At 54.0% G+C, this 25,210-nt stretch overlaps 1 protein-coding gene across 1 annotated transcript in view; it reads left to right on the top strand.

Annotated features, from left to right (window-relative positions):
* The window catches only part of LRP1 (LDL receptor related protein 1), an 85,956-nt gene that overhangs the window by 24,984 nt on the left and 35,762 nt on the right, over window positions 1-25,210 (top strand). The window contains exons 7-27 of the mRNA XM_030939380.1: window positions 1,025-1,187; window positions 1,296-1,518; window positions 2,911-3,100; window positions 3,598-3,741; window positions 5,224-5,460; window positions 6,649-6,829; window positions 7,723-7,945; window positions 9,114-9,315; window positions 9,655-9,780; window positions 12,528-12,668; window positions 12,807-12,932; window positions 13,684-13,800; window positions 14,200-14,280; window positions 15,902-16,069; window positions 19,824-20,006; window positions 20,437-20,637; window positions 22,107-22,352; window positions 22,560-22,757; window positions 23,705-23,909; window positions 24,091-24,255; window positions 24,893-25,137. Coding sequence (XP_030795240.1) covers window positions 1,025-1,187; window positions 1,296-1,518; window positions 2,911-3,100; window positions 3,598-3,741; window positions 5,224-5,460; window positions 6,649-6,829; window positions 7,723-7,945; window positions 9,114-9,315; window positions 9,655-9,780; window positions 12,528-12,668; window positions 12,807-12,932; window positions 13,684-13,800; window positions 14,200-14,280; window positions 15,902-16,069; window positions 19,824-20,006; window positions 20,437-20,637; window positions 22,107-22,352; window positions 22,560-22,757; window positions 23,705-23,909; window positions 24,091-24,255; window positions 24,893-25,137 — 3,765 coding nt within the window. The remainder of the gene's footprint in view (window positions 1-1,024; window positions 1,188-1,295; window positions 1,519-2,910; window positions 3,101-3,597; window positions 3,742-5,223; window positions 5,461-6,648; window positions 6,830-7,722; window positions 7,946-9,113; window positions 9,316-9,654; window positions 9,781-12,527; window positions 12,669-12,806; window positions 12,933-13,683; window positions 13,801-14,199; window positions 14,281-15,901; window positions 16,070-19,823; window positions 20,007-20,436; window positions 20,638-22,106; window positions 22,353-22,559; window positions 22,758-23,704; window positions 23,910-24,090; window positions 24,256-24,892; window positions 25,138-25,210) is intronic.

Genomic DNA, 25,210 nt, shown 5'->3' with positions numbered 1-25,210 from the left:
TCCTCTTAGACTCTCTCTCCTCCTGCCCTGTGACTTACTCCCCACCTCTTCTGACCCTCCCCAGGACATGAGGACATTGAGCAATAAAGACATTGCAGGAACAGGGGACTGGGACTGAGTAGAGGAAGTTTGGTCCGTGTCACTGGTGCCCAACCTTTTGCCCCCATGGATCTTCCCTTTTGCATCTCTGTAGAGCTCATATTTTAAAATACTTTTCTCTCAAACTGGATTTATTAGCATGTACCCTGCTTTTCCACTTCAAAAATTTATGCCTTATGTCCAGCTTCCAGTCAGTGCTTCTGCTTAGCATGAGATAACTAGATTTATCATAAAAAGCAGATAAAAGGGCTGGGTTCAGTGGCTTACCCCTGTAATCCCAGCGCTTTGGGAGGCTGAGGCGGGCGGATCACAAGGTCAGGAGATTGAGACCATCCTGGCTAACACAGTGAAACCCTGTCTCCACTAAAAACACAAAAAAATTAGCTGGGCGTGGTGGCGGGCGCCTGTAGTCCCAGCTACCCTTGAGGCTGAGGCAGGAGAATGGCATGAACCCAGGAGGCGGACCTTGCGGTGAGCCGAGATCCTGCCACTGCACTCCAGCCTGGGCGACAGAGCGAGACTCTGTCTCTAAAAAAAAAAAAAAGAAAGAAAGTAGATAAAAGTCCAGTGAAAAGCAAAGATGTGTAATGTTTTGGTAGCCTGAATGCTCTTATCCCAAGTAAAAGCAAAGTTAAAAAAGAATACTGGACTGAGCTAGTGGACCTGTGCTCTCTACCTTTTGGTGCCCTGAGAAGATGGTCCCTTTTCAAGGATGGGCTAGAATTGGGAAGCCTGTCAGTCAACCGGCCAGCCAGCATTTATGCAAGGCCTCCTGTATATCCACCCTGAGCTCAGCATGGGGGTGTTGGGTGGGAGGTCATCCAGAGAAGGTGGGCTTCCAGGTGTGGGTTCTCACCAGCAAAGGGTGGGCATCTCTGCAAGAGGGCCTACCCCACCCCATGGCTCTTTCATTCATACTCTCCAGACGTGGAACAGATGGCCATCGACTGGCTGACAGGCAACTTCTACTTTGTGGATGACATCGATGATAGGATCTTTGTCTGCAACAGAAATGGGGACACATGTGTCACATTGCTAGACCTGGAACTCTACAACCCCAAGGGCATTGCCCTGGATCCTGCCATGGGGTGAGAGTGGCAGGCGGGGTTCTGGCCCTGGAAGGTGGGAGGCTGAGGCTACAGTGGTAAGGAGGGTGCCCAATGTCCAGACCCCATTTAACACGCATCTTCCCACAGGAAGGTGTTTTTCACTGACTATGGGCAGATCCCAAAGGTGGAACGTTGTGACATGGATGGGCAGAACCGCACCAAGCTTGTCGACAGCAAGATTGTGTTTCCTCACGGCATCACGCTGGACCTGGTCAGCCGCCTTGTCTACTGGGCAGATGCCTACCTGGACTATATTGAAGTGGTGGACTATGAGGGCAAGGGCCGCCAGACCATCATCCAGGGCATCCTGGTGAGGGAGCTGCTGTCTGAGGCTTTTGTGGGGGAACCGTGATCCAGGGCCTTCTGGTGAGGGGGAAGCCTCTGTAGGGGAACCGTTCTCTGAGTCTCCTGGTAAAGTGTGTGGATGACCCAGGCCTCTAGTGGGAGTAGGGTGGGCGTGAATACTGCAGAGAAAGGACAAGATATGTCTTCCACTGTGATGGGAACAGTCATTTTAGAGACACCACTTCTGTTTACTTCCTTTTTCTCATTTGACCCTTATAATAACCCCTAGTTGATGAACAGGGAGGTGGTTCAGTTCCCTTTCAGCAGATGAAAAAGCAGGATCAAAGAGGTTAGGTGATCTGCCTGTGTTTGCAAAGCCAGGTGATAGCACTGGAACCTGGTCTAGAAGCCTTGCTGGCTCGGAGGTAGCATCTCCATTCTGGGATAATTAGGGTGAGCAACCAGCCCAGTTTGCCTAGGACTATCCCAGTTTTAGCCCTGAAAGTCTGGTAAGCCAGCAAACCCTTACCTTTGTCTTAGGCAAACTAGGACAGTTGGCCACCACAGATAAGCTATATGGGTAGTCAGGGTGTTACAGGGCTTGCTTGGGGCAAGCGTGTCCTCTTAGCCCTCATAACAGGCTAAGAATGTCCTCTGTGGACAGAGTTTAGAGCCCAACTTTAATTCAATCTAAAATCACTAAAGTGTCTACCGAGTTCCTAATTCTGTGAAGGACAGGGTTTCTGCCCTCAAGGGGTCTGAGTAGAGTGGGTGAGATAAGTCCACAAATCACCGTGCCAGACATGGATAGATAGCAGTGTCACGGAGGACGTATAGAAGGAGAAAACATCTCTGGTTAGAAGATCCCAGAAACTCTTCAAAGACATGCTCTGTAGAGGATGAGTGGGATCTGGGCAAGCAAAAATCTTCAGAATAGGTTAGTCCAACCAGAGGAGACAGGAGTAAAGCATGGAGTTAAAAAATGATGGGGCCAGGTATGGTAGCCTGCACCTGTAATCCCAGCACTTTGGGAGGCTGAGGCAGGAGAATTGCTTGAGCCTTGGAAGTCGAGACCAGCCTGAGCAACATAGGGAAACCCCATCTCTACACAAAAAATTTTTTTAATTAGCCAGGTGTGGTGGTATGTGCCTGTAGTCCCGACTACTCAAGAGGCTAAAGCAGGAGGATCGCTTAAGCCCAGGAGGTGGAGACTGCAATGAGCCATGATCGTGCCACTGTACTTCAGCCTGGGTGACAGAGTGAGGTCCTGCCTCAAAATAAATAAATAAAAATTAAAAACTACAGGATGAATTCGGGAATGCAGGTCATGAAGTCTGGAGGAAGCTGAGGGGATCTCCAGGGCAGAGGGAGGAACCCCTGTCATCTCATGCTGTCCATTCTTGCCCACCCATCTCAGATCGAGCACCTGTATGGCCTGACCGTGTTTGAGAATTACCTCTATGCCACCAACTCGGACAATGCCAATGCCCAGCAGAAGACGAGTGTGATCCGTGTGAACCGCTTTAATAGCACCGAGTACCAGGTTGTCACCCGGGTGGACAAGGGTGGTGCCCTCCACATCTACCACCAGCGGCGTCAGCCCCGAGGTGAGCAGGGCTCCATGGCCTCTCCAAAGCTGGCTTTACCCCACGACGGCTCTGGGCCCTTGGGATCACAGCCCCTCTATGGGCCCTCCTGTGGGGACCCTGGCTTCTTTCGTGTCATGGCTGATTCTCCTAGCCATCCACTCGGGCTACCTGCCCTGGCCCCCCAGCTTCCGCTGCCAGCCCCCGTCTACCCACTCAGCCTCTAGATCCCACTCTGTCCCTCCCATTCCCCTTGCCAGTCTGGAGCAGGAGAACCTGGCCATGGACAACCCTGGAACTCTCTCCCCTGACTACTGAAGCCCCCACCCAAGAGTCTGAAGGCTGGGTTGTTGGGGGAGGGGTCAGAGGATTTCCACCCCTGTGGCTTCCAAATTCTAAAATGGGATGGCAAGCACAAAGACCACAGCAGCAGGGGGTGTGGTCAGATTCAGGAAGCCTTCTCAAGGCCTGGCACAGGGGCTCTGAGGGGTCCTGACAGCTCTTCACCCTGTCCCCAGTGAGGAGCCATGCCTGTGAAAACGACCAGTACGGGAAGCCGGGTGGCTGCTCTGACATCTGCCTGCTGGCCAACAGTCACAAGGCGCGGACCTGCCGCTGCCGCTCCGGCTTCAGCCTGGGCAGTGATGGGAAGTCATGCAAGAGTGAGTGACAGGGAAGGGGGTTTGTGCCCGTTGGGAGGCGGCAGGAGGCTATCCTCAGGTGTCCCCCACAGCCTGGCTACCTCTGTCTGACATGCAGGGAGATGAAGGAAGTGTCCCAGAGTGTACCTGCTAGTGAGGGCAGAGATGGGACTCGAATCCACATTTGAAAAACGTGCTTTTCTCACTCGCCCACTGGACTCTGCAGAAAACTAAACTGATTCATTCAGCAAGTGTCTAGTGAGCAGTGAGCACTCACTACGTGTTTGGCACTGTTCTGGTCACCAGGATTAAGCAGTGAACGAGACAGATGTTGTCCGTGGCCTCATGGAGCTTATAGTCTAGTTGGGGAAACAAATAAATATGTAACTTTACGGGTAATAAGTGGTTATGAAGACAATAAAACGGAGAATAGTCAGGCGTGGTGGCTCATGCCTATAATTCCAGCACTTTGGGAGGCCGAGGCAGGCAGATCACTTGAGGTGAGGCGTTCCAGACCAGCCTGGCCAACATGGTGAAACCCCGTCTCTACTGAAAATACAAAAATTAGCTGGGTGTGGTGGTGCATGCCTATAATCCCAGCTACTCGGGAGGCTGAGGCAGGAGAATCACTTGAACCTGGGAGGTGGAGGTTGCAGTGAGCTGAAATGGCACTACCACACTCCAGCCTGGGTAACAGAGCGAGACTCCATCTCAAAAATTAAAAATAAATGAATAAATAAAGCAGATAATAAAGTTAATGAGGACAGCGAGGGCCTCTCTGAGGATGTGGCATTTGAGCCAAGCTCTCTGTGAAATGAAGAGGGCAACCATGTAACTCCCTGAGGGAGGAGCATGTCCGGCAGAGGGAATCAACAGTGCAAAGGCCCCGAGGCCAGCGTGAGCGTGGCAAGCCAGAGGGACAGCATGATGGCCAGCGGGACTGAGTAGTGTGAGGGCAGAGAAGGAGGGAGGGGTTGGATTTTATAATAACTGGGATAGGAAGCTCATGGTCACTTTTGAGAATGGAAGTGACATGATTGGATTCACATTTGTATAAAAGTCACGTAGCTGCTGGGTGGGGATGGGCAGTAGGGAAGTAGCCAGGAGACTGTTTCAGTGTAGTGGGCAAGAAGTGATGTGGTTTGCACTAGGATGGCAGCAGAGGAAGTGGTAAACAATGATGTGACTCCAACATATTTTGAAGGTATTCCTTTTATACCACTGATTTCATGACTGATCGGTGGCACTTAGCTGAAAACCTGATATTCTTCACTCATTTCCTACCCTTGGAGTGCAGAGGTCAGACCCTGGTGTGTTGCGGCCAAGACCCAGTGTCCTGCATGTTAGTGTGTGTGTGGTCAGTCCGTCTGACCCAGAGTCTCACCTCCCCAACATCTCCTGACCCATCACAGCTAGGGCATTGCAGCCCCTTGGCGGCAGCCCCTGGGTGGGGATGATGGTCGTGTGTGTGTCTAACTGTACCCTGGCTTGTGCCTGCTCTAGAGCCGGAGCACGAGCTGTTCCTCGTGTATGGCAAGGGCCGGCCAGGCATCATCCGGGGCATGGATATGGGGGCCAAGGTCCCGGACGAGCACATGATCCCCATTGAAAACCTCATGAACCCCCGAGCCCTGGACTTCCACGCTGAGACCGGCTTCATCTACTTTGCTGACACCACCAGCTACCTCATTGGCCGCCAGAAGATCGATGGCACTGAGCGGGAGACCATCCTGAAGGACGGTACAGGCTCCTAGGGATGTGGCCTATGGGGATGGAAAGGGGCTGGGGCCCAGACATCTGTTTCTCGGTGCCCTCTCAGCAGGATGGTCCCCTGATGACCGGCTGGCTGCACTGGTTGGCATGGAGATGAGGGGATAGACAGATTGACCCCTGTGTGACCCCCTTCTTGGCTGAGCTGAAGAGGCAGGAGGATGGATGGGTTAGGCAGCATGGGCCGTCCTTGCCAGCCCTTGGGAAAACTCAGGGTCTCTCTGCATTGGCTCAGAGCCCTGGAGCTGCACACAGCAGACAGCCAGGAGACAACTGAGGTCTTGAATTGGAGACAGGCCTGCCAGATCAAAACAGGGCACACCCACACGTATGTGCACACACAGGGTCTGTGCAGCTGACCTTACAGCTGCCAAAAACTGCATGCTATTGTGTCCTGAGAAAATTGTGTTTTGTGAATTGCATCCAGGTCTTCCCTCTTAGCTGCTTGGGCAGGTTCACAGTGCATCGTCTTTTTAATGTCTATGTGAAGGATTCTGAGCTGTACGAGTTCTGCCCCAAATCTGCACTTGGGCCCCAGGATCAGGCCACCTCCTCATCAATCTGGCGGATGCCAGTTATAACCTTTGCCCTGCACCCCATCCACACTGCAGTTCAGAGAAAACCCAACAGTCAGCAATCATATCATAAGACTTTGGGGAAATCAAAAGTAACTCATCAGGAAAAGATTGGGGATCCCTATACCAAGGGAACTGCTATTTAAAGGACACTTGGAGTGAAGCCTTTGGCTAAGTGAAAAATCACTTCCTAATTTATTCATTTTGTTAGTTCAGGATTTTTAGGCCTAGGATATGATGTCACACTTGTGCCCAGAGCCACATACCCGTTGTTTCAGCTCTCCACTCAGGCACAGGCCAGATGCCCTCATGCAAGAGCCCACATTAGCCATGTAGTTTACTGTCTGCAATGGGTGGTTTTGAGAGGCTGGCCCCAATACAAATGGCAGCACACAGGGCCTTCCCCTATTCCTCTTCCAGCCTCGTGTTCCTGCCCCCACCCACCTGTCTAGGGCCCCAGAGGGTCTCTACACCCCTATGTAGCCCAGGCTGCTCAAAGGTACCTGAGTCCGGGAGGGCCAGAGGCAGGCAGCTTTGAACTTCCTTTGAAGCTGTTCATCACTGGTCCCTCTTCCCCCAACAGGCATCCACAATGTGGAGGGTGTGGCTGTGGACTGGATGGGGGACAATCTGTACTGGACAGACGATGGGCCCAAAAAGACAATCAGCGTGGCCAGGCTGGAGAAAGCTGCTCAGACCCGCAAGACTTTAATCGAGGGCAAAATGACACACCCCAGGGCTATTGTGGTGGATCCGCTCAATGGGTGAGTCCTCCCAGGCCTTGGGGGTGGGAGGAGCCGGGAGTGTGTGGGCCTCAGAGAACTAGAAGATGAAATGGACAGGGAAGCAGGAGAAGGCAGCTGAGGCAGGATACTTGAGCAGGAACGGGAGGCTGCAAGGGGAGAAGGAGTCCCTGTCTTCAGGGAAATAGGAGTAATTCCTTAAACATAGAAGAAATCTGATCCTGTCACTCCCAGCTCAGAGCCTTCCACCAGCTCCCCTTACCCTGAGAATGAGGCCCACGTTTTCATCAGGCTTGCACAGCCCCACAGCGTCTGCCTGGCCCTTGTCTGACCTCATCTGCATCTCACTTCCCACACTTGAAGTTCTGTCCCCACTGCCTGCTGTCTCTTTCTCAAACAAGCACCCCAGCTCCTCCTGTCTCAGGGCTTTTGCTCTTGGAGTTCCTCGGCCTAGAACTCCCAGATATTTGCAGGACTGGCTCCTTCTCTACATCAAGTCTCACTCATGCCACCTCCTCATGGTGGCCTTCTCCATCACTCTGCTCACACTCACCCCCACCTGCAGCCCGGTCACTCTCCACCCCATCACCCTGCTTTATTTCCCTCTTGGCCTTTATTGCTCTCCATGTAACCTTGATTGACCTGTTTCTTGTGGGATGGGAGCTCCATGGGAGCGGGGACCTTGGCTGCCTTGGTCTCCACTGCATCCCTGAATGCCAAAACTGTGCCCAACTTATAGACACTCAACGAATATTTGTTGAATGGAGTGAATGAATGAAATGTGTGGTCCAGGGATGAGCAGGACAGGAGACCCCTTTGAGGAGCTCTGGGACAGCACTCATGGATTGGGATCACAGGGGAGGCTGTTGATGGGAGGGTGGGCCCACGTGGTGCTGACCAGTCACTGCCCACAGGTGGATGTACTGGACAGACTGGGAGGAGGACCCCAAGGACAGTCGGCGTGGGCGGCTGGAGAGGGCCTGGATGGACGGCTCACACCGAGACATTTTTGTCACCTCCAAGACAGTGCTTTGGCCCAATGGGCTAAGCCTGGACATCCCGGCTGGGCGCCTTTACTGGGTGGATGCCTTCTACGACCGCATTGAGACGATACTGCTCAATGGCACAGACCGGAAGGTGGGCAGGCATGTGCCTGTGTGTGGAAGTCCGTGTGCGTTGCTAGACCATGCTTGTGCATGGTTGAGGTTCTGTGTGAGGATGTGGGTATCTGTGTGTGTCCAGGCCTGTGTGCCTTGTGTATGTTTATCTGTGCGTCTATAGATGTGTACATCTGTGTGCTTGCATATCTTATATATTGTGTTATTTGTTTGAGGATTGCCTCCATTTGTGTCTCTTTGTGTCTATTTGTGTTGTCTGTGAAGTTGACTGTCCACGTGCCAGTCTCTGCATACACATCATGTGCGCCTCCTCGTATGTGCATAGATACACGGTCTGCCTTGGTGTGTGTCTGCACTCTCTGCAAGTGTGAGTGCCTAGGGGCGGCATATCTCTACACTTGGTCATTTGGGTTGTCATGTGCTTCATGAGTCATGTACATGTTCTAGTATATAAGGCCCTTCATGATATGGCCCCTGACCCCCTCTCTGGTCTCTTCCCCCCCGCCCACTTCCTGCATCCCAACACTCTTTGAACAAGCAGCACTAGGCAGATTGTTCCTCCCAGCACACGTCACAGAGCATCTGCCCTCTGTGCCATTACTCATGCAGTTCATTCCACATGGAATGTTCACCCCAGCTCCTCTTCCCCTGGCAGAGTGCTCAGGGGCCACCTCCTCTAGGATGTCATCCCCAGACCCCTCTTCACACTGAATCACCCGTATGTGCCCTGCATGAGACAGTGGGCAGCTCACAGGCAGAGACCATGTCGTTTTCACCTCTTAATACCTACTACAGCTCAGCCCATAATAGATCCTGGTAAATGTTGAAGAAATGAATAGATGAATACTGACCATCTGCTCATTTGTATGTGTGTGTGTGTGCACGTGTGTGTGCGTGTGTGTGTTTGGGGACTATGAATGAATATGAATGAGCCCAGGAGAGGATGGTGAGGATGGTGACCAACCTCACCATCAGCATCATTGCTGGATCACTTGATCATCTGCTGGCTTCAGGTTCTACCATCCTACTGTGTGCAAAGCTATCACCCCCAGGGGCTCCCAGGCTAATGGGGGAAACAAAGCAAAACCCATGCCCAGGACATAGACAAATGAATGTACAAAACAGTGATCTCACAGGCCTCCCTCAATTTTCTTCCAACTCCTTAGTAACATCCTCTCCATCCCTAGATTGTGTATGAAGGTCCTGAGCTGAACCACGCCTTTGGCCTGTGTCACCATGGCAACTACCTCTTCTGGACTGAGTATCGGAGTGGCAGTGTCTACCGCTTGGAACGGGGTGTAGGAGGTGCACCCCCCACTGTGACCCTTCTGCGCAGTGAGCGGCCCCCCATCTTTGAGATCCGAATGTATGATGCCCAGCAGCAGCAAGGTACCCCCTTGGGGCTAGGGGCAGCGTGGGACCTGGAAGGGGTGGTGGGACCTAGGCAGGGATTTGAGACTTCCCTGTGGGTGAAGGCACTTCCCAGGGATCCTAGGCTCTGACTTTTGAGGATCCTGAGAAGAGAACTCCCCCAACACAATCTGATTCTCTGTTCCCCATTTCCCTTCCTGCCCCATGTCTGTGTCTCCTGTTCTTCAACATGATCTTCTTCCTCTCCATATTTCCTCTTTCTGTCCCCGTATCTTAATGTGTCTCCTCCCCTATCCCTTCTCTGGCCTCTCCTGACCTCCTCCTCCCCTTGCCCTTCTCCATGGCCCCTCCCCACAGTTGGCACCAACAAATGCCGGGTGAACAATGGCGGCTGCAGCAGCCTGTGCTTGGCCACCCCTGGGAGCCGCCAGTGCGCCTGTGCTGAGGACCAGGTGTTGGACGCAGACGGCGTCACTTGTTTGGGTATGAGGGGCCTGGCCAGGTGGGAGTGGGAAGCAGACCCCAGCAGGTGGATGCCGCAGAGAGGGGTGGGGAGGCTCCAGGGTCCCAGTCAGAAATTAAGGAGGCAATGAGGGGCCCTGAGGGGGCCAACAGGAATCAAGGGAGGGGGTGAGCAAAGGCTCTGGGGGCTAGGAGGGAGTAGAGGGAAGATGGGAGGCTGGGAGGGACTTGCGAGGGGATGGGGATTAGGGGAAACTGAGTGAAGAATGGACAGCTATGGATGGAAGCAGGAAATTATCCTTTACTTCTTTTAAATGTATTTCTCCATTACTCAAGTAAAATAATAATAGTTCCAAATATTGGAAATTACTTTGGGAGGCCAAGGCAGGCGGATCACTTGAGGTCAGGAGTTTAAGACCAGCCTGGTCAACAAGGCAAAACTCCGTCTCTACTAAAAATACAAACATTAGCCAAGCGTGGTGGCAGGCGCCTGTAATCCTAGCTACTCGGGAGGCCGAGGCAGGAGAATCACTTGAAGCCAGGAGGCGAAAGTTGCAGTGGGCCGAGATCATGCCACTGCACTCCAGCCTATGCGACAGAGGGAGACTTTATCTCAAAAAAAATTAAATTAAATTAAATTTAAAAAATATATATAATATATATGTTGGAAATTAGAGAGGAGAAAAAAGCCCAAATCCCACCAGTGAGCAGCACTACATTGTTGGCACTGTGGTAAAGTGAACACCATTCTTTTTTCCTCAGGGGGATTATGTTGTTTTTTACATAGCTATAATCATCTGTTTATAAAATGTCTTCTGCCCTTTTTGGTTCAAGTGTCACCGCATTTTCTGTGTTATTATTGCATGATTTTAATAAGCCTTGTTTTTTATAAAAGTGGGTTGTGTTCATTGTAAAACTAAATAAGTAAGGCCGGGCACAGTGGCTCACACCTGTATGTAATCCCAGCACTTTGGGAGGCCGAGGCGGGCGCTGCACATACTGTTCTGTTTCCTGCTTTTGTCACTTGACAGTATGTAACGAGTATGTAAGCAGCATTCTTAATGGCTAAAATATCTTTCATTTGGTAAATATAATGTAATTTACTCAACTGTTTCTCTACTGTTGGATGTTTAGGTTGTTTCCAGTTTTTTGATATAATCCCAACCCACACTTGTTGAGCATGGACTATGTGCTCAGCACTGTCATAGACATTTCCCTCGCAGTAATTTGTTTACCCCTAAAAACATCCTGGTGGGAAAGGTGGTTTTATTATCCCCATTTTACAGAAAACTGAGGCCCAAAGTTAGAGCAGGATTTAAACCCAGGAAGTTTGACCCAGAGCCTGTTTTGTAATCATACCTCTGCTATTTCTCACATCATCATGCCTGCCCATATTCTGGATGGTTTCCTTAGGATAGAATCCCGGAAGTGAAAATGGGTCATTGCAGCCATAGTGTACAGCTAAGAGGGAGTGGCTGGGGTCAGGAGAGGGCATTGGCTGAGGGGGTTAAGGAATGGAGGGGCCAAGGTAATGGGAGGATCATCCACATGGAAGTTGAAATCACCAAGAATTGAACCAGGAGTGATTCTGGAGAAAGTGCTGGTGAGCCAGGAGCTAAAAACCCTTACAGATGACAGGGTGTGGCCTGGGAGCCTTCCAGAAGTAGAGGTTGGTATAGAAGCATGATGTAAGGGTAAGAACAGTCCAGGGAACAGCAGTGAGGAGCAAGGAGGACACATACCAGCCTCCAGACCCATTGTCCACTGGATACGGGAGGGGAAATCGCCACCCATGGGGCCATGGGAATTTTAAGAGATTAGAGAGGAGTGAGAGATGAGTCAGACCAGGCAAGCGCACAGCTATGATTTCTGGAGACCGGGCTCACACAGGAGCCTGCACTTGTGGAGGTTACCAAGGCACAGACAAAGGATGTCGTGATTTAGCTGCTAATGGGCCAAGACAGATAGTGATGGTGAGGTGTACATGCTGGGGACAGGAGGGGTGGAGCCTGTGCGGTTCTGGTGCCTGTCTTCACTCCTGCTGGTGGGGTCGATGAAACTGTGAAAGAAAAAGTCCAGGGACCGGGGCAGGGCCCTGGGGTTCCCGGAGATGACTTCCAAGGGGCAGTTCATGGAGAAGGCAGGGAAGGAGTGGGGAGAGCCTGTTTGGTGGTGACAGCAGTATAGAGGCGGTGGGCTCTCTTGGACACCATTTGATTCTCAGGTCACACTGAAGTACAGCAAGTATTAAGTAGAGTAAACATTACTATTATTGCTTGGGAAAGAATTGCAGTTTCCATCCAGATAATTTGTTCATGAAGAATTTTGTACTAGAAAAAATTACTTTGTATTATTAAAAAATAGTAAAACAGCCAGGCGCGGTGGCTCAAGCCTGTAATCCCAGCACTTTGGGAGGCCGAGACGGGCGGATCACGAGGTCAGGAGATCGAGACCAGCCTGGCTAACACAGTGAAACCCCGTCTTTACTAAAAAAATACAAAAAACTAGCTGGGCGAGGTGGCGGGCGCCTGTAGTCCCAGCTACTCGGGAGGCTGAGGCAGGAGAATGGCATAAACCCGGGAGGCGGAGCTTGCAGTGAGCTGAGATCCGGCCACTGCACTCCAGCCTGGGCGATAGAGCGAGACTCCGTCTCAAAAAAAAAAAAAAAAAAAAAAATAGTAAAACAAACAAAAATGGTACAAAGGGCTTAGCACTTGTCCCACAACTGGGGTCTGACTTTCCCCCTCATGCTCCTGTGGTGCCCACAGCGAACCCATCCTACGTGCCTCCACCCCAGTGCCAGCCGGGCGAGTTTGCCTGTGCCAACAGCCGCTGCATCCAGGAGCGCTGGAAGTGTGATGGAGACAACGACTGCCTGGACAACAGTGATGAGGCCCCAGCCCTCTGCCGTGAGTCACCTGCCCTGCCCCACCCTGTTGGATGGCAGACCTGCAGGGCAGCTCAGCTCTGGCAGTGCCTATCCCAGAGCGAGCAGGAAGCTGGGGGCACCCAACCTCTCGCTGACCCCTGACTCATTCCCTCCCCAGATCAGCACACCTGCCCCTCGGACCGATTCAAGTGCGAGAACAACCGGTGCATCCCCAACCGCTGGCTCTGCGACGGGGACAATGACTGTGGGAACAGTGAAGATGAGTCCAATGCCACTTGTTCAGGTGTGGAATGGGGCTCAGACCACACTAGGCACCCCTCAGTCAAGGAGGCAGGGGAGACGAGGGGTCAGGCCTGGGAAAGAGAGAAAAGAACCCAGGGGCCAGGTTCGGTGGCTCATGCCTATAATCTCAGCACTTTAGGAGGCTGAGGTGAGAGGATCACTTGAGCCCAGGAGCTCAAGACCAGCCTGGCCAACATAGTGAGACCTCCCACTCTCTACAAAAAATTTAAAAAATTTGCCAGGCCTGGTGGCGTGTACCTCTAGTCCCAGCTACTTGAGAGGCTGAGGTGGGAGGATCACTTGAGCCTGGGAGGTTGAGGCTGCAGTGAGCCATGGTCATGTCACTGCACTCCAGCCTAGACAAGAGCGAGACCTGTCTCTAAAAATAAAATAAAATAAAGGAGGAAAAGAATTTAGGGCAGAGGGGATGGAGCCCTGAGCAGGAGGGGGGTCTGCTATCCCCTTCCCAGCCTGGGAAACTGAGAGGGCTGAGCTTACAGGGGATGGAGCACAGCTCTAGACTGGAGAGCAGGAACAAGGCAGGGTAGATCTCCTCCTGGGAGGATACCAGAGACCCCTTGAGAGAAAGAGTAAAGCATCCAGTAAGACCAGAGACGGTTTTGAATTCTCTAAGAGAAATGGTTTTGGATCCTTGGAAATAAGGGACACCAAAGGCAGAGAATAATAGGGAAGAAGAGGCAGTGAAGAGAGGGTCAGGACAACGAGTACTCACGCCCATCCCTGCCCCCCAGCCCGCACCTGCCCCCCCAACCAGTTCTCCTGTGCTAGTGGCCGCTGCATCCCCATCTCCTGGACGTGTGATCTGGATGACGACTGTGGGGACCGCTCTGACGAGTCCGCCTCGTGTGGTAAGAGGGATGGGCAGAGGGAGTCAGGCTGGGCCTGGGGAAGGGGCATCCTGAGAGTATGCCACTTGGGGGTGCCCGAGACACCTGCGACTCAGTACTTGGGTGGCCTTGAGCAAGTTAATCTCGGTGGCCTCTGTGAGAGGAGAGCCCCATCATCACAGCATTGTGTCTCAGCAAACTCATGCAGGAAAAGCACTCAGCACAGGTCCTGTGTCTGCTGACTCATGGGGATGAGTGAGTGAGTGGAGTTTCCAGCAGAGGCACTGCTGTGGGGCCTTCCCCACCCTTCCTGACTGGGCTAAGGGCTGCTGGTTATGGGAGGGCCCCTGCACTCACCTGCCCAGTATTGTGGTGCTGTGTAATCTTGAAGGCCCTACTCAGCTACTTTCTTCCTCACAGCCTATCCCACCTGCTTCCCCCTGACTCAGTTTACCTGCAACAATGGCAGATGTATCAACATCAACTGGCGATGCGACAATGGTAAGAGCTTGCTCTCTTCACCTGCCAATTCCTAAGACAGCTGGAGGCTACAGCCAGGCCCTTCAGGGAAGGCAAAGGGCTTCAGAATCCAGCGGGGCCTCCCTCCAGGACACTGAAGCCCTGCTGGGTTGCCTGGGAGAAAATAGAAGTCAGAAATGCCAGGAGGAGTCACGATGGACCCAGGGGAGACCCCAGCCATCACCTTTTAGTGTTGTTCCTACCCCAGGCAGGGCCTGAGCTGCCCACCCTCTAGTAGGGCTCGGGGGCCAGGGAGAGACGAGTGAGATGGGCCAGAGAGGCAGAGTGAGGAGAAACTAGTGCCTGATTCCTTTCTCCCTGCAAACCCCCATCTCCTGGAGTCCTTGGTGCACCCCTCAGGCTCTGGGCTTGAGGCTCGGAAGCCCACCTGGCAGTTAGCCATGGACCAGGTGATGTCAACCTCGAGCCACTGGGGCTATTGTGTGTGTAAATGTGCGGGCAGGTGACCGCCATGTGTGGTGTCTCAGGGCTCTGTTGGGTCTGCGTTGTGTTGTGACGTGCTGCCCCATTGGTTCCTGTCCCAGCTGATGTGTGAGCGGATGTGTTGGGTCAGTGCCACGTTGCCCCTCACGTTTGCTGTGTCTCGCGTGCCAATGGTTGCCCCGGCGGTTTCTGTGTTTCAGAGAAGGATTGTGGGGACGGCTCTGACGAACAGACCTGTCCTGAGCCTGCCGGTCAGTGCATAGAAGCACATGCACCATCACCCAGAGCCCAGCTGGCCCCAGCCCCCTGCAGGTTCTCCAGGCCCCCATTCCAGAGCTGCTAGGATGTGAAGAAAAAGCAACAGAGAGGAGGGAGAGCAGAAAACAGGGAGAAAGCAAATAGTGGACAGGAAAGAAGCAGAGAGGGCAGAGGGAGCCTCTCAGGAAAGGAGATAACAGAGAGATGGTGACAAGAAGGCCAAGATGTAGGGGGAGGAGAGAGTTAGAGAAGCAAATCTAGTTGGAAAAGAGGCAGGAACATAATCCAAACCGCAGTCTCTACCATGTGTCCCATAAATGTGGAGGGTGAAGTTGAGCAGCCCCCACCCAAGGCTGAGAAAGCAGGAGCTTCCTTCAGTCAGCCTCAGTAAGCTTGGTCCAGAAGTGGCCCCCACCCTTGCCAACCACAGGCAGGGCCCCTGTGAGCCAGGCACCCAGAGCATGGTACTCAGCAGTGCCAGGCTCAGGGCAGGCCTGTAAAGCTCGTCTCACCCCATTAGAGAGGCCTTACCTGTACCCCACCTACCTCTCTCCCTCCAAAACTAGAGAAACCCCTGCCTTTTCCCCAAAAGCAAGCAGACCCCTGTTCCCACACCTGCCAGAAAGGGGAAAGGAATGTTTAATGTTCCCTACACCCAGCCTTTCTGAGCTTCAGTGAGGGGCCCTCCAGGAGCCTTCTCCTCCTCCCCATTCCGACCACGTGGGCCATGGTGCATGCTGCAGTCTATGCAGTTTCTGTGTCTTTTCTGTTTGTTATTTTCCCAGCGGGGGGGTTGGGGTGGGCCGAGGGTGGGTTCTGGGCAGGGGGCCCAAGCTGGGATCACAGAGAAGGCTGCTCCACCAACTCCCTCTTTGCCTGTCCCCTTCTTCCCTCCCCCCAGACAATGACTGTGGGGACAACAGTGACGAAGCCGGCTGCAGCCACTCCTGCTCTAGTACCCAGTTCAAGTGCAACAGCGGGCGCTGCATCCCTGAGCACTGGACCTGCGATGGGGACAATGACTGCGGAGATTATAGTGATGAGACACATGCCAACTGCACCAACCAGGGTGGGCACCGGGGGCCCATGGGGCGGGGATGAGATCAAGCCCCCTGCGTCAGACACCCAGCCCATCCATCTTTCAGACCCACGGTGTGTCGGCCACCATCTGGGAGCCAGAGGTAGCCTAGGCATGGCTCTTGTCCTTCAGGAGCTCCCGGTCCTGTGGGAGAGGGAGGTTGCCAAAAAATCATTGTCACACACTGTTAATATCATGCGCTTTGCAGTTGGTGGCCTTGGGTTTGAGCTCCAGCTCTGCAGCTTATTATCTGGGTGGCCTTGAGCAAGTTACTTAATCTCCATGGGCCTCTGTGAGTTTTGTCTGCAAAGTGGGGTAATAATAGCACCAACATCACAGCGTTGATGTGGGGGTTTAGTGAGATCATGCACGAAGAGTGCTCAGCACACAGCCTGTGTTTGGTAAATAGTAGCTTGAGAAAAGGATGCTGCAGGCAGGGATGAATGAGCATGAGGAGACAGAGGAGAGAGGGGCTGGCTCCACAGGCTCCCAGTGCCCCGGCCTCTGGAGCCCAGCCTCGGGGGTGGTGGAGGCCTAGTTTTCTGGAGGGATGGGATGTTTTCCTCTCAAGGGATGCTGGCTTTCTAGCTCTGGCCTATTATTACCATGGAGGAATGTAAACCCAGGTTTGCCTTGACTTCAGGAGAAATCAGATGTGCAGATTTTTATGTGAAAACTACCAAACTTTTAACACTACAGTATTAGTTTCTCTCGTCTCACAGTTCTGGAGGCTTGAAGTCCCCGACCCAACTGTTGGCAGGGTGGGTTCCTTCTGAGGCCGTGTGGGAGATTCTGTGCCAGGCCTCTCCCCAGCCTCCGTGGTTTGCTGGCAATCTTTGCAGCTCCTTGGCTTGTTGAAACTTAACCCGATCTCTGCCTTCATCTTCACACGGTGTCCTCCCTGTGGGCATGTCTGTCACCAGATCCCCATTTCCCCTTTCTGTGAGGACACCTGTCATATTGGATTAGGATGCACCCTTATGACCTCATCTTAAGTTGAGCGTCTGCAAAGACACTATTTCCAAATAAAGTCATATTCACAGGTATTATGGGGTAGGACTAATATCTTTTTAGGGAATACAATTCAAGCCATACCAACTGGCAGTTGATTTTAGAAATTTTAAAAGGCTGGGTGCAGGCCAGGCATGGTGGCTCATGCCTATAATCCCAGCACTTTTGGAGGGTGAGGTGGGAGGATCACTTGAGGCCAGGGGTTCAAGACCAGCCTGGTCAACATAGCGAGACCTCATCTTGAAAAAAAAAAAAGAGTTGGGTGTGGTGATTCACACCTGTAATCCCAGCACTTTGGGAGGCAAGGCAGGAGGATCACTTGTTTCTAGGAGTTTAAGACCAGCCCGGGCAACATAGTGAGACCCCTTTCTCTATAAAAAATAAACAAAATTAGCACATGCCTGTAGTCCCAGCTACTCAGAAGGCTGAGGTGAGAGGATCACTTGAGCCCAGGAGGTTGAGGCTGCAGTGAGCTGTAAGCTGGGTGACAGAATCAGACCTTGTCTCAAAAGAAAAAAAAAGTTTAAAAAAAACTACAGACCAAACTCTTCCTGCAGGCCTTATCTGACCCATGGATCATCAGATTACAGCCTCTGCCTTACAGAGTTAGGGCACATTCCCACCCTAGTAGGAGAAGACTGGACAGCTTTGAGTGCCCACCTTGAGCCCCGCCCTGAGAGGGAGGACAGCTAAGTCTACAGGAAGCTCAGGAAATAGTCTCCAGGGCCATCTCTGTGAAGGGGAGGGTAAGGGGCACAGGTGATATCCCTTGGGGTTCTGAGAAGGGGCCTCTGGAGGCTGCGTGGTATGGTGAGAAGAGCTCCCTGCCCCTCCCAGATAAGCTGGGCAAATTTGGACAAGTTGCTTCCCCTGAGCCTGGGCATCCTCCTGTATGAAATGAGCTGAGGTATGTGAGGCCTGGCGTGGGGGAGCAGGATGTCACTACTGGTAGCAGTTGTTAACTATGGTATGAGCTGGATGATCTGGGACCATTCAGGAGGAGTTGTGTTTAGACTGCAGGTAAATGGACAGGAGGGAGGGTCTTCCAGTGGGGATGGCATGGTCTGGAGAATGCTGTTGTCAAGACTTACAGGGTGAAATTGAGCACTTCTGTAGGGTGACAGTGGTGCCAAGTGGGGCCGTTCAAACCGAAGGAAAGGCTAATGCAGGGACAGTGGGGAATGAGGCTGTCCTCAAAGGGGGCAGATGATGACAGCAGGTGTAAATCAGTAAGAGGCTTGATTTGGGAGGCACAGGGAACCTTTGAAGGATTTCCAAGCTGGAAGGTGCTGCGATGTAGGAGGTGATTTCGGAACACAGCCCTGCAGGAAGATTAGATTGAGAAGAGGTTCAGGGGCCCCAAGAAAGGAAAATCAGTTCAGAGACTGTTGCTGAAAGTCCCGGCATGAGATGAGAGCATCAGCCAGGTCCAGGGTAGGGAAGGGGGAGGAGCGGGGTGCCTGTGGCAGCATGAGTGTATGAGTGTGAGACTCCACCAGGCAGTGCTCCTGCTCTTCTCCAGGCCTCCTGAGTCAGATCTCAGGACAGCAGCCAGAGTGATCCTGACAACATAAGTCAGATCATGCCCCAGCCCTACCCTCGAGCCTGTACTGCACCCTTGGAACGAATGCCAAGCCCCTCTGCATGGCCTGCAGGGCCCCCTACCCTACCCTTCTGACCTGCATTCCTGCCCTCCCCTCCCCTGCGCTCTACTCCAGCCGTGGTGTTTTGTTTTTTTTTTTTGAGATGGAGTCTCACTCTGTTGCCCAGGCTGGAGTCCGGTGGCGCGATCTCGGCTCACTGCAAGCTCTGCCTCCCGGGTTCATGCCATTCTCCTGCCTCAGCCTCCGGGGTAGCTGGGACTACAGGCGCCTGCCTCCACGCCCGGCTAATTTTTTGTATTTTTAGTAGAGATGGAGTTTCACCGTGTTAGCCAGGATGGTCTCGATCTCCTGACCTCGTGATCCGCCTGCCTTGGCCTACCAAAGTGCTGGGATTACAGGCGTAAGCCACTGCGCCTGGCCTGTGTAGCGTTTTCTGAAGTGCCAGCATAGTCCTGTCTCAGAGATGAGACTTTGCAGCGGCTGTTCTCTTTGCCTGGAGTGTGCCTCCAGGGATCCTCTGGGCTCACTCACTCTTCATGCAGGCCTCTGCTCAGATGCCTTCTGCCCAGAGGCCTTCCCTGACCATCTTACCTGACGGATCACCCCCATCGCTCTCAGCCTTTACCCAGCTTTATCTCCATAGCTTTATCAATACCTGAAATTACAGTCGAGATTTATAGGTTATATCTTGTCTCTGTTCCCCATTAGAACCTAAGCTCCGTGAGGGTAAGGACTTTGTCTGGTTCAGTGCTGGCCCCAGGACAGTGCCTGGCACACAAGAGGCACTCAGTAAACATTTGTGGCATGAACGAATGAAATAGAGGCTAAGGTGGTGGGCATTTGGGCTCAGGCCTTAGTGAATTGCTTCTCCAGTCGAGATCTCCTGTGTCAATGGGGGGATTAGATGAGATGATTGTGGGCCCTTGGAGGTGTGAAGCCTCCTGAATCTACTACCGAGTTGGTGCTTCCAAGGAGTGTCAGCAAAACTCAGCAGACTCTCCAGGCCTGCCTCTGCTCATAGCCCCAGGCTGGGCATACCGGGGTTGCAGGGCGGGTTGCAGGGCGCAGGGATGAGGAGGGCTGACCTGGGCAACCCCTCCCTCCTGAGGCCCTCTACTGTCCCTCTGCAGCCACGAGGCCCCCTGGTGGCTGCCACACTGATGAGTTCCAGTGCCGGCTGGATGGACTGTGCATCCCCCTGCGGTGGCGCTGCGATGGGGACACTGACTGCATGGACTCCAGCGACGAGAAGAGCTGTGAGGGAGTGACCCACGTCTGCGACCCCAGTGTCAAGTTTGGCTGCAAGGACTCAGGTGAAGAGGAGGGTTGGAGGGCATCTGGAACAGCACAATGTGGGCAGGAGGAGACCCTGTTGAGAGCAGAGTAGCGGCAAGGGGGATGGCACTGTGCTGTGTGGCATGGGGCTGGGGACAGTGCAAGGCAAAAGGCAGTCCAGAGGAAGCTTGTGTATCATGGGTGGGGGAGGGCATGAAGGGCCAGGGCCCGCACAGAGGACCCCAGGAGCCAAAACCCTTGCCAGAGTTGAGCTTCAGCACCTCCTGCTGTAGATTCCTGCCTTCTTTGTTGCCTATGTGAATTTGACCCAAAAAGCCTCAGGGTTCCTCGTGGACCCCACAGCATTGCAATCCTGACCCTATTAGAGAAGCCCATGGGGCCTGGAAGGAAGGGCAGGGGGAGCCCCAGTCCCCAGGCCTGGGCCCTCATAATGCACCTGTCCCTCAGCTCGGTGCATCAGCAAAGCGTGGGTGTGTGATGGCGACAACGACTGTGAGGATAACTCAGATGAGGAGAACTGCGAGTCCCTGGCCTGCAGGCCACCCTCACACCCCTGTGCCAACAACACCTCAGTCTGCCTGCCCCCTGACAAGCTGTGTGATGGCAACGACGACTGCGGCGACGGCTCAGATGAGGGCGAGCTCTGCGGTGAGACCTGGTCCCAGGAGAAGGGTGGGGAGGGTGGCTGGGTAGGAGTCTGGGCCAAGGCCAGTCTTGGGGGGTACCTGAGTCTAGGAGAGAGCAGCTCTGGTAGCCGGGCAGGCAAGCAGCACCCAGAGTGGTCACCAGCAGCCTGTGTGGACCTGGCACTCCCCATGGCGCTGTGCTGAGCGAGCCACACCATTAGAGCAGTTTATTCCCAAGGTATCCCTGAGGGCCAGGAGCTCTGTTCTCTCCATTTTACAGATGGGAGCACTGAGGCATAGAGGGGTTCCACAGTGGTCCCCCAGACCTGGGCCAAGGTCGCACAGCTCCTAAACTGCTGTGGAGACATGGACCCCTCGCCCACATACATACCACAGAGAGGTGTGGAGTGGTCTTTTGGAGACAAAGACACCAGGATTGAGTGCTGATGGTCAGGGCAGGCTTCCTGGAGGATGTGGGGATTGCATGGGGTTCCCAAGGACAGGCAGAACTTGCAGAGTGAGTGAGAAGGCATGGGGGCAGGTGCGGTGGCTTCATGCCTGGCATTCCAGCACTTTGGGAGGCTGAGGCAGGCAGATCACTTGAGCTCAGGAATTCGAGACCAGCCTGGCCAACATGGCGAAACCCTGTCTCTACTAAAAATACAAAAATTAGCTGGACATATCTGTAGTCCCAGCTACTTGGGAGGCAGAGGAGGCAGGAGAATCACCTGAACCTGGGAGGCAGAGGTTGCAGTGAGCCAACATCCTGCCACTGTACTCCAGCCTGGGCGACAGAGCGAGACCCTGTGTCAAACAAACAAAGGCAAGGGGAGGAGGGTGCCCATTCAAGACCAAAAGAAATGAGGTTGGGGGAGTCCAGGAGTCAGGGAGGACGATGTGATGTGACTTGGGGATAAGGAGCAGAGCAGCTTTATCTGGTCCTCTTAGCTAGGCAGAGCCCCCAGTTCCTTGGAAGGGAGGAGTGGAAGATAAGGCCACAGGGACTGACTGGGAGAACTGCCTACAGGCCATCTGTCAGGCTGGCAGGTTCCAGGGTGTGCCAGAGGACCCAGGGCAGGATAGGCCCTACTGCACCCCACCCCAAACCCCTCCAGATCAGGAGAGATCAGCACAAGGAGACTGGACCTAAGGACCTCCCAGGGTCCCTCCCAGGGAGACAAAAAGCTGGGGTCCCCCGCCTTGGGCCCAAGAAGGGGGGGACATATTGAGACCAGACAGAGCTATTGAGGGGTGCTCCCTGTGGGAAGCGGAGGTATGGTGCCAGCTGGTGGGTGCAGGGGTCCCAATTCTGGTCCTGAGGGAGCCCAGGAAGTCTTGGGCTGAAGCTCAGCAGGAATGGAGACAAATGGGGCCGTGGGCAGGGCACGAGGACTCGGTCCAGGCTGCCCAGAACTTGGCCCAGCAGGGCTGCGGTCTTGCCTCGTCTCAGCTTCTGACCCTGGGTCTGTTCCCTGCCTGCCCCTCCCCCAGACCAGTGCTCTCTGAATAACGGTGGCTGCAGCCACAACTGCTCAGTGGCACCTGGCGAAGGCATTGTGTGTTCCTGCCCTCTGGGCATGGAGCTGGGGCCCGACAACCACACCTGCCAGATCCAGAGCTACTGTGCCAAGCATCTCAAATGCAGCCAAAAGTGCGACCAGAACAAGTTCAGCGTGAAGTGCTCCTGCTACGAGGGCTGGGTCCTGGAACCTGATGGGGAGAGCTGCCGCAGCCTGGGTGAGACAACAGTGAGGTGTGGCGGGGCAGGCCGAGGCAGGCAGGCCTCTGAGCTGCAGTGGGTTGGGCTTGGTGGCCAGGTGCCAAAGGCTGAGTTTTCCACCCTAGCCCCCAGTGCCGGGACCAGCAGAGACCTGCCTGCGCCCGAACGGGTGGCACGCAGGCAGCTAGCCCCCTGCTGACCCCGTCACATCCCTCCCACCCCAGACCCCTTCAAGCCGTTCATCATCTTCTCCAACCGGCATGAGATCCGGCGCATCGATCTTCACAAAGGAGACTATAGCGTCCTGGTGCCCGGCCTGCGCAACACCATCGCCCTGGACTTTCACCTCAGCCAGAGCGCCCTCTACTGGACCGACGTGGTGGAGGACAAGATCTATCGCGGGAAGCTGCTGGACAACGGAGGTGACTACCCATTGCTGACTACCGATTGCTGCCCGGCGGGATGCACGCAGGCGGAGCACTTAGGCGCTAGGGGCACAGGTCCCATCCAAGTGGCCCCAAAGCAGAGGCTTAGCTCCCCCATCCCCCACACTTCTGTTAATTGGGTTAGATTTTGCTGTAGGTCTCCATGCCTGACGCCCCGTAATTATCGTCAGCAGAACTGCCAGCCTGATAATTAACAAAATGATCACCCTTACCTTGGAATGGCCTGGAGCTCTGCTCCCCAGATCTGGAATTGCAGGCTTGAAAGAAAAAAGCCACTTAGGAGAGGCGTACCTGAACCCTGCCTTCTGTCCCAGGCAGCTTGGCGCACCCCAGACTTCCAGACTTCCTTCAGTCATACACGATAGTGAGTGCCCACTGTACACACTGGGCAGTGGGCATGAAGCAGTGATCAAAACAGGCTGTTTTCAGTTGTGTGGTCAAGGAAGGTCCTCTGAGAAGGTGACATCTGAGCAAAGACTTGGAAGAGGCACGTTTTACTAGAGAAGTTTGTATTGTTTGTAATAAGGAAAACTTGAAACCATTACAAATTTCCATCAACAAGAGGAGGCTAAGGAAACTGTGATGATATTCACACTGTGCAACAGTCTCTAAAACAATGAGGCACACGAATAATGTGTTAGGGTGGAAAAATCTTTATGGCAGTCACTTGAGCTCAGGCAGTTGAGGCTGCCGTGAGCCATGATCATGCCACTGTATCCAGCCTTGGTGACAAAAGACCCTGTCTCAAAAAAAAAAAAAAGGTTAGGGAGACAATAGGAGTCCTACTCTTGAATATGGGCACATCAGAAACTTTGGCAGAGGTTCCAGGATTGAGGGTGGGTCATTGAGGGCTCCCAGGATTTCACACATTCATGCACAGCTCCCCAGGAGAGGCTAACCTTTCACTGCCCTCTCTTCTCCAGCCCTGACTAGTTTTGAGGTGGTGATTCAGTACGGCCTGGCCACACCCGAGGGCCTGGCTGTAGACTGGATTGCAGGCAACATCTACTGGGTGGAGAGTAACCTGGACCAGATCGAGGTGGCCAAGCTGGATGGGACCCTCCGGACCACTCTGCTGGCCGGTGACATTGAGCACCCAAGGGCAATCGCACTGGATCCCCGGGATGGGTGAGGACCCTGCCCAGCCCTCTCCTGGCCCCATGGCCCACCTGAAGTCCCATTCAGGTTGGCCAGGGACACCTTACTTCTCAGTGCCCTTTGTCTCCTCCTACTTTCTACCTAGGATCCCACCACAGTCCTTCCCCGAGGGCCCCAACTTTAGCCCTCCTGACCCCTCCCCACTCCCCAGGATCCTGTTTTGGACAGACTGGGACGCCAGCCTGCCCCGCATCGAGGCAGCCTCCATGAGTGGGGCCGGGCGCCGCACCGTGCACCGGGAGACCGGCTCCGGGGGCTGGCCCAACGGGCTCACTGTGGACTACCTGGAGAAGCGCATCCTTTGGATTGATGCCAGGTCAGTGCCCTCTATGCCCTGGGGAGGCCCAAGTCTGTGGCACCAGGACAGGGTGGGGAGGGAACTGTGGTCACAAGGATGGTGAGAAGGCCCAAGGGATCTAGAACTAGGAACAGTGGCAAAGGATTGGGCACAGGAGAAGGACAGAGGGGCGTGGGGAGACCGGGGCTGAGGGGAGGGGGCGGGTAGAGGAGGCGGAAGCAGGGCCCTCAGCTGTGGTTATTCACACTGTACCGTCCTCTCCACTTACCTGTCCTCTCCCTGTGTTCCCTCTGCTGGGGCTGTGTCTGCCCAGAGGGAGGGGAAACTTCTTTCTAATTGGTCTGCCCTGGGAGGGTGCATTTTTCTGACTTTCATCAAAGCCCTTAGTGCTGACAGCAGCCCTGGGGAGAAGTGACTGAAAGATTCCCTCGGGGCTTGGGAATTGGGGCCTGAGAGCTGAAACCTGGACCTGTTGGGTTCTCACACCTTGGTCATTCTGTCTATCTGCTCTGGCCAGCAGGGCTTAGGGGAGGGAACGGTCCTGTGCTCTTCGTTGGGAGGGCTGTGGCCAGGGCCCAGAGGATGGGCGCCTGGGCAGAGCTCTGAGGGCTGAGTTCCCGGCTGGCATCCTCATTCTGCTCCATCATGCTCTCAGGTCAGATGCCATTTACTCAGCCCGTTACGACGGCTCTGGCCACATGGAGGTGCTTCGGGGACATGAGTTCCTGTCACACCCGTTTGCAGTGACGCTGTACGGGGGGGAGGTCTACTGGACTGACTGGCGAACAAACACGCTGGCTAAGGCCAACAAGTGGACCGGCCACAATGTCACCGTGGTACAGAGGACCAACACCCAGCCCTTTGACCTGCAGGTGTACCACCCTTCCCGCCAGCCCATGGGTAAGGGGCTCAGGGCCTCGAGCAGCCGGAAGGGAGCCAGCAGCCTCTTCAGAAGCTCTAGAAGCTCTTAGGA

The sequence above is a fragment of the Rhinopithecus roxellana genome, chromosome 10, assembly GCF_007565055.1.
Source record: "Rhinopithecus roxellana isolate Shanxi Qingling chromosome 10, ASM756505v1, whole genome shotgun sequence".
NCBI lineage: Eukaryota > Metazoa > Chordata > Mammalia > Primates > Cercopithecidae > Rhinopithecus > Rhinopithecus roxellana.
The sequence above is the reverse complement of the archived record's forward strand: the minus strand, read 5'-3'. Positions and strand labels throughout refer to the sequence as shown.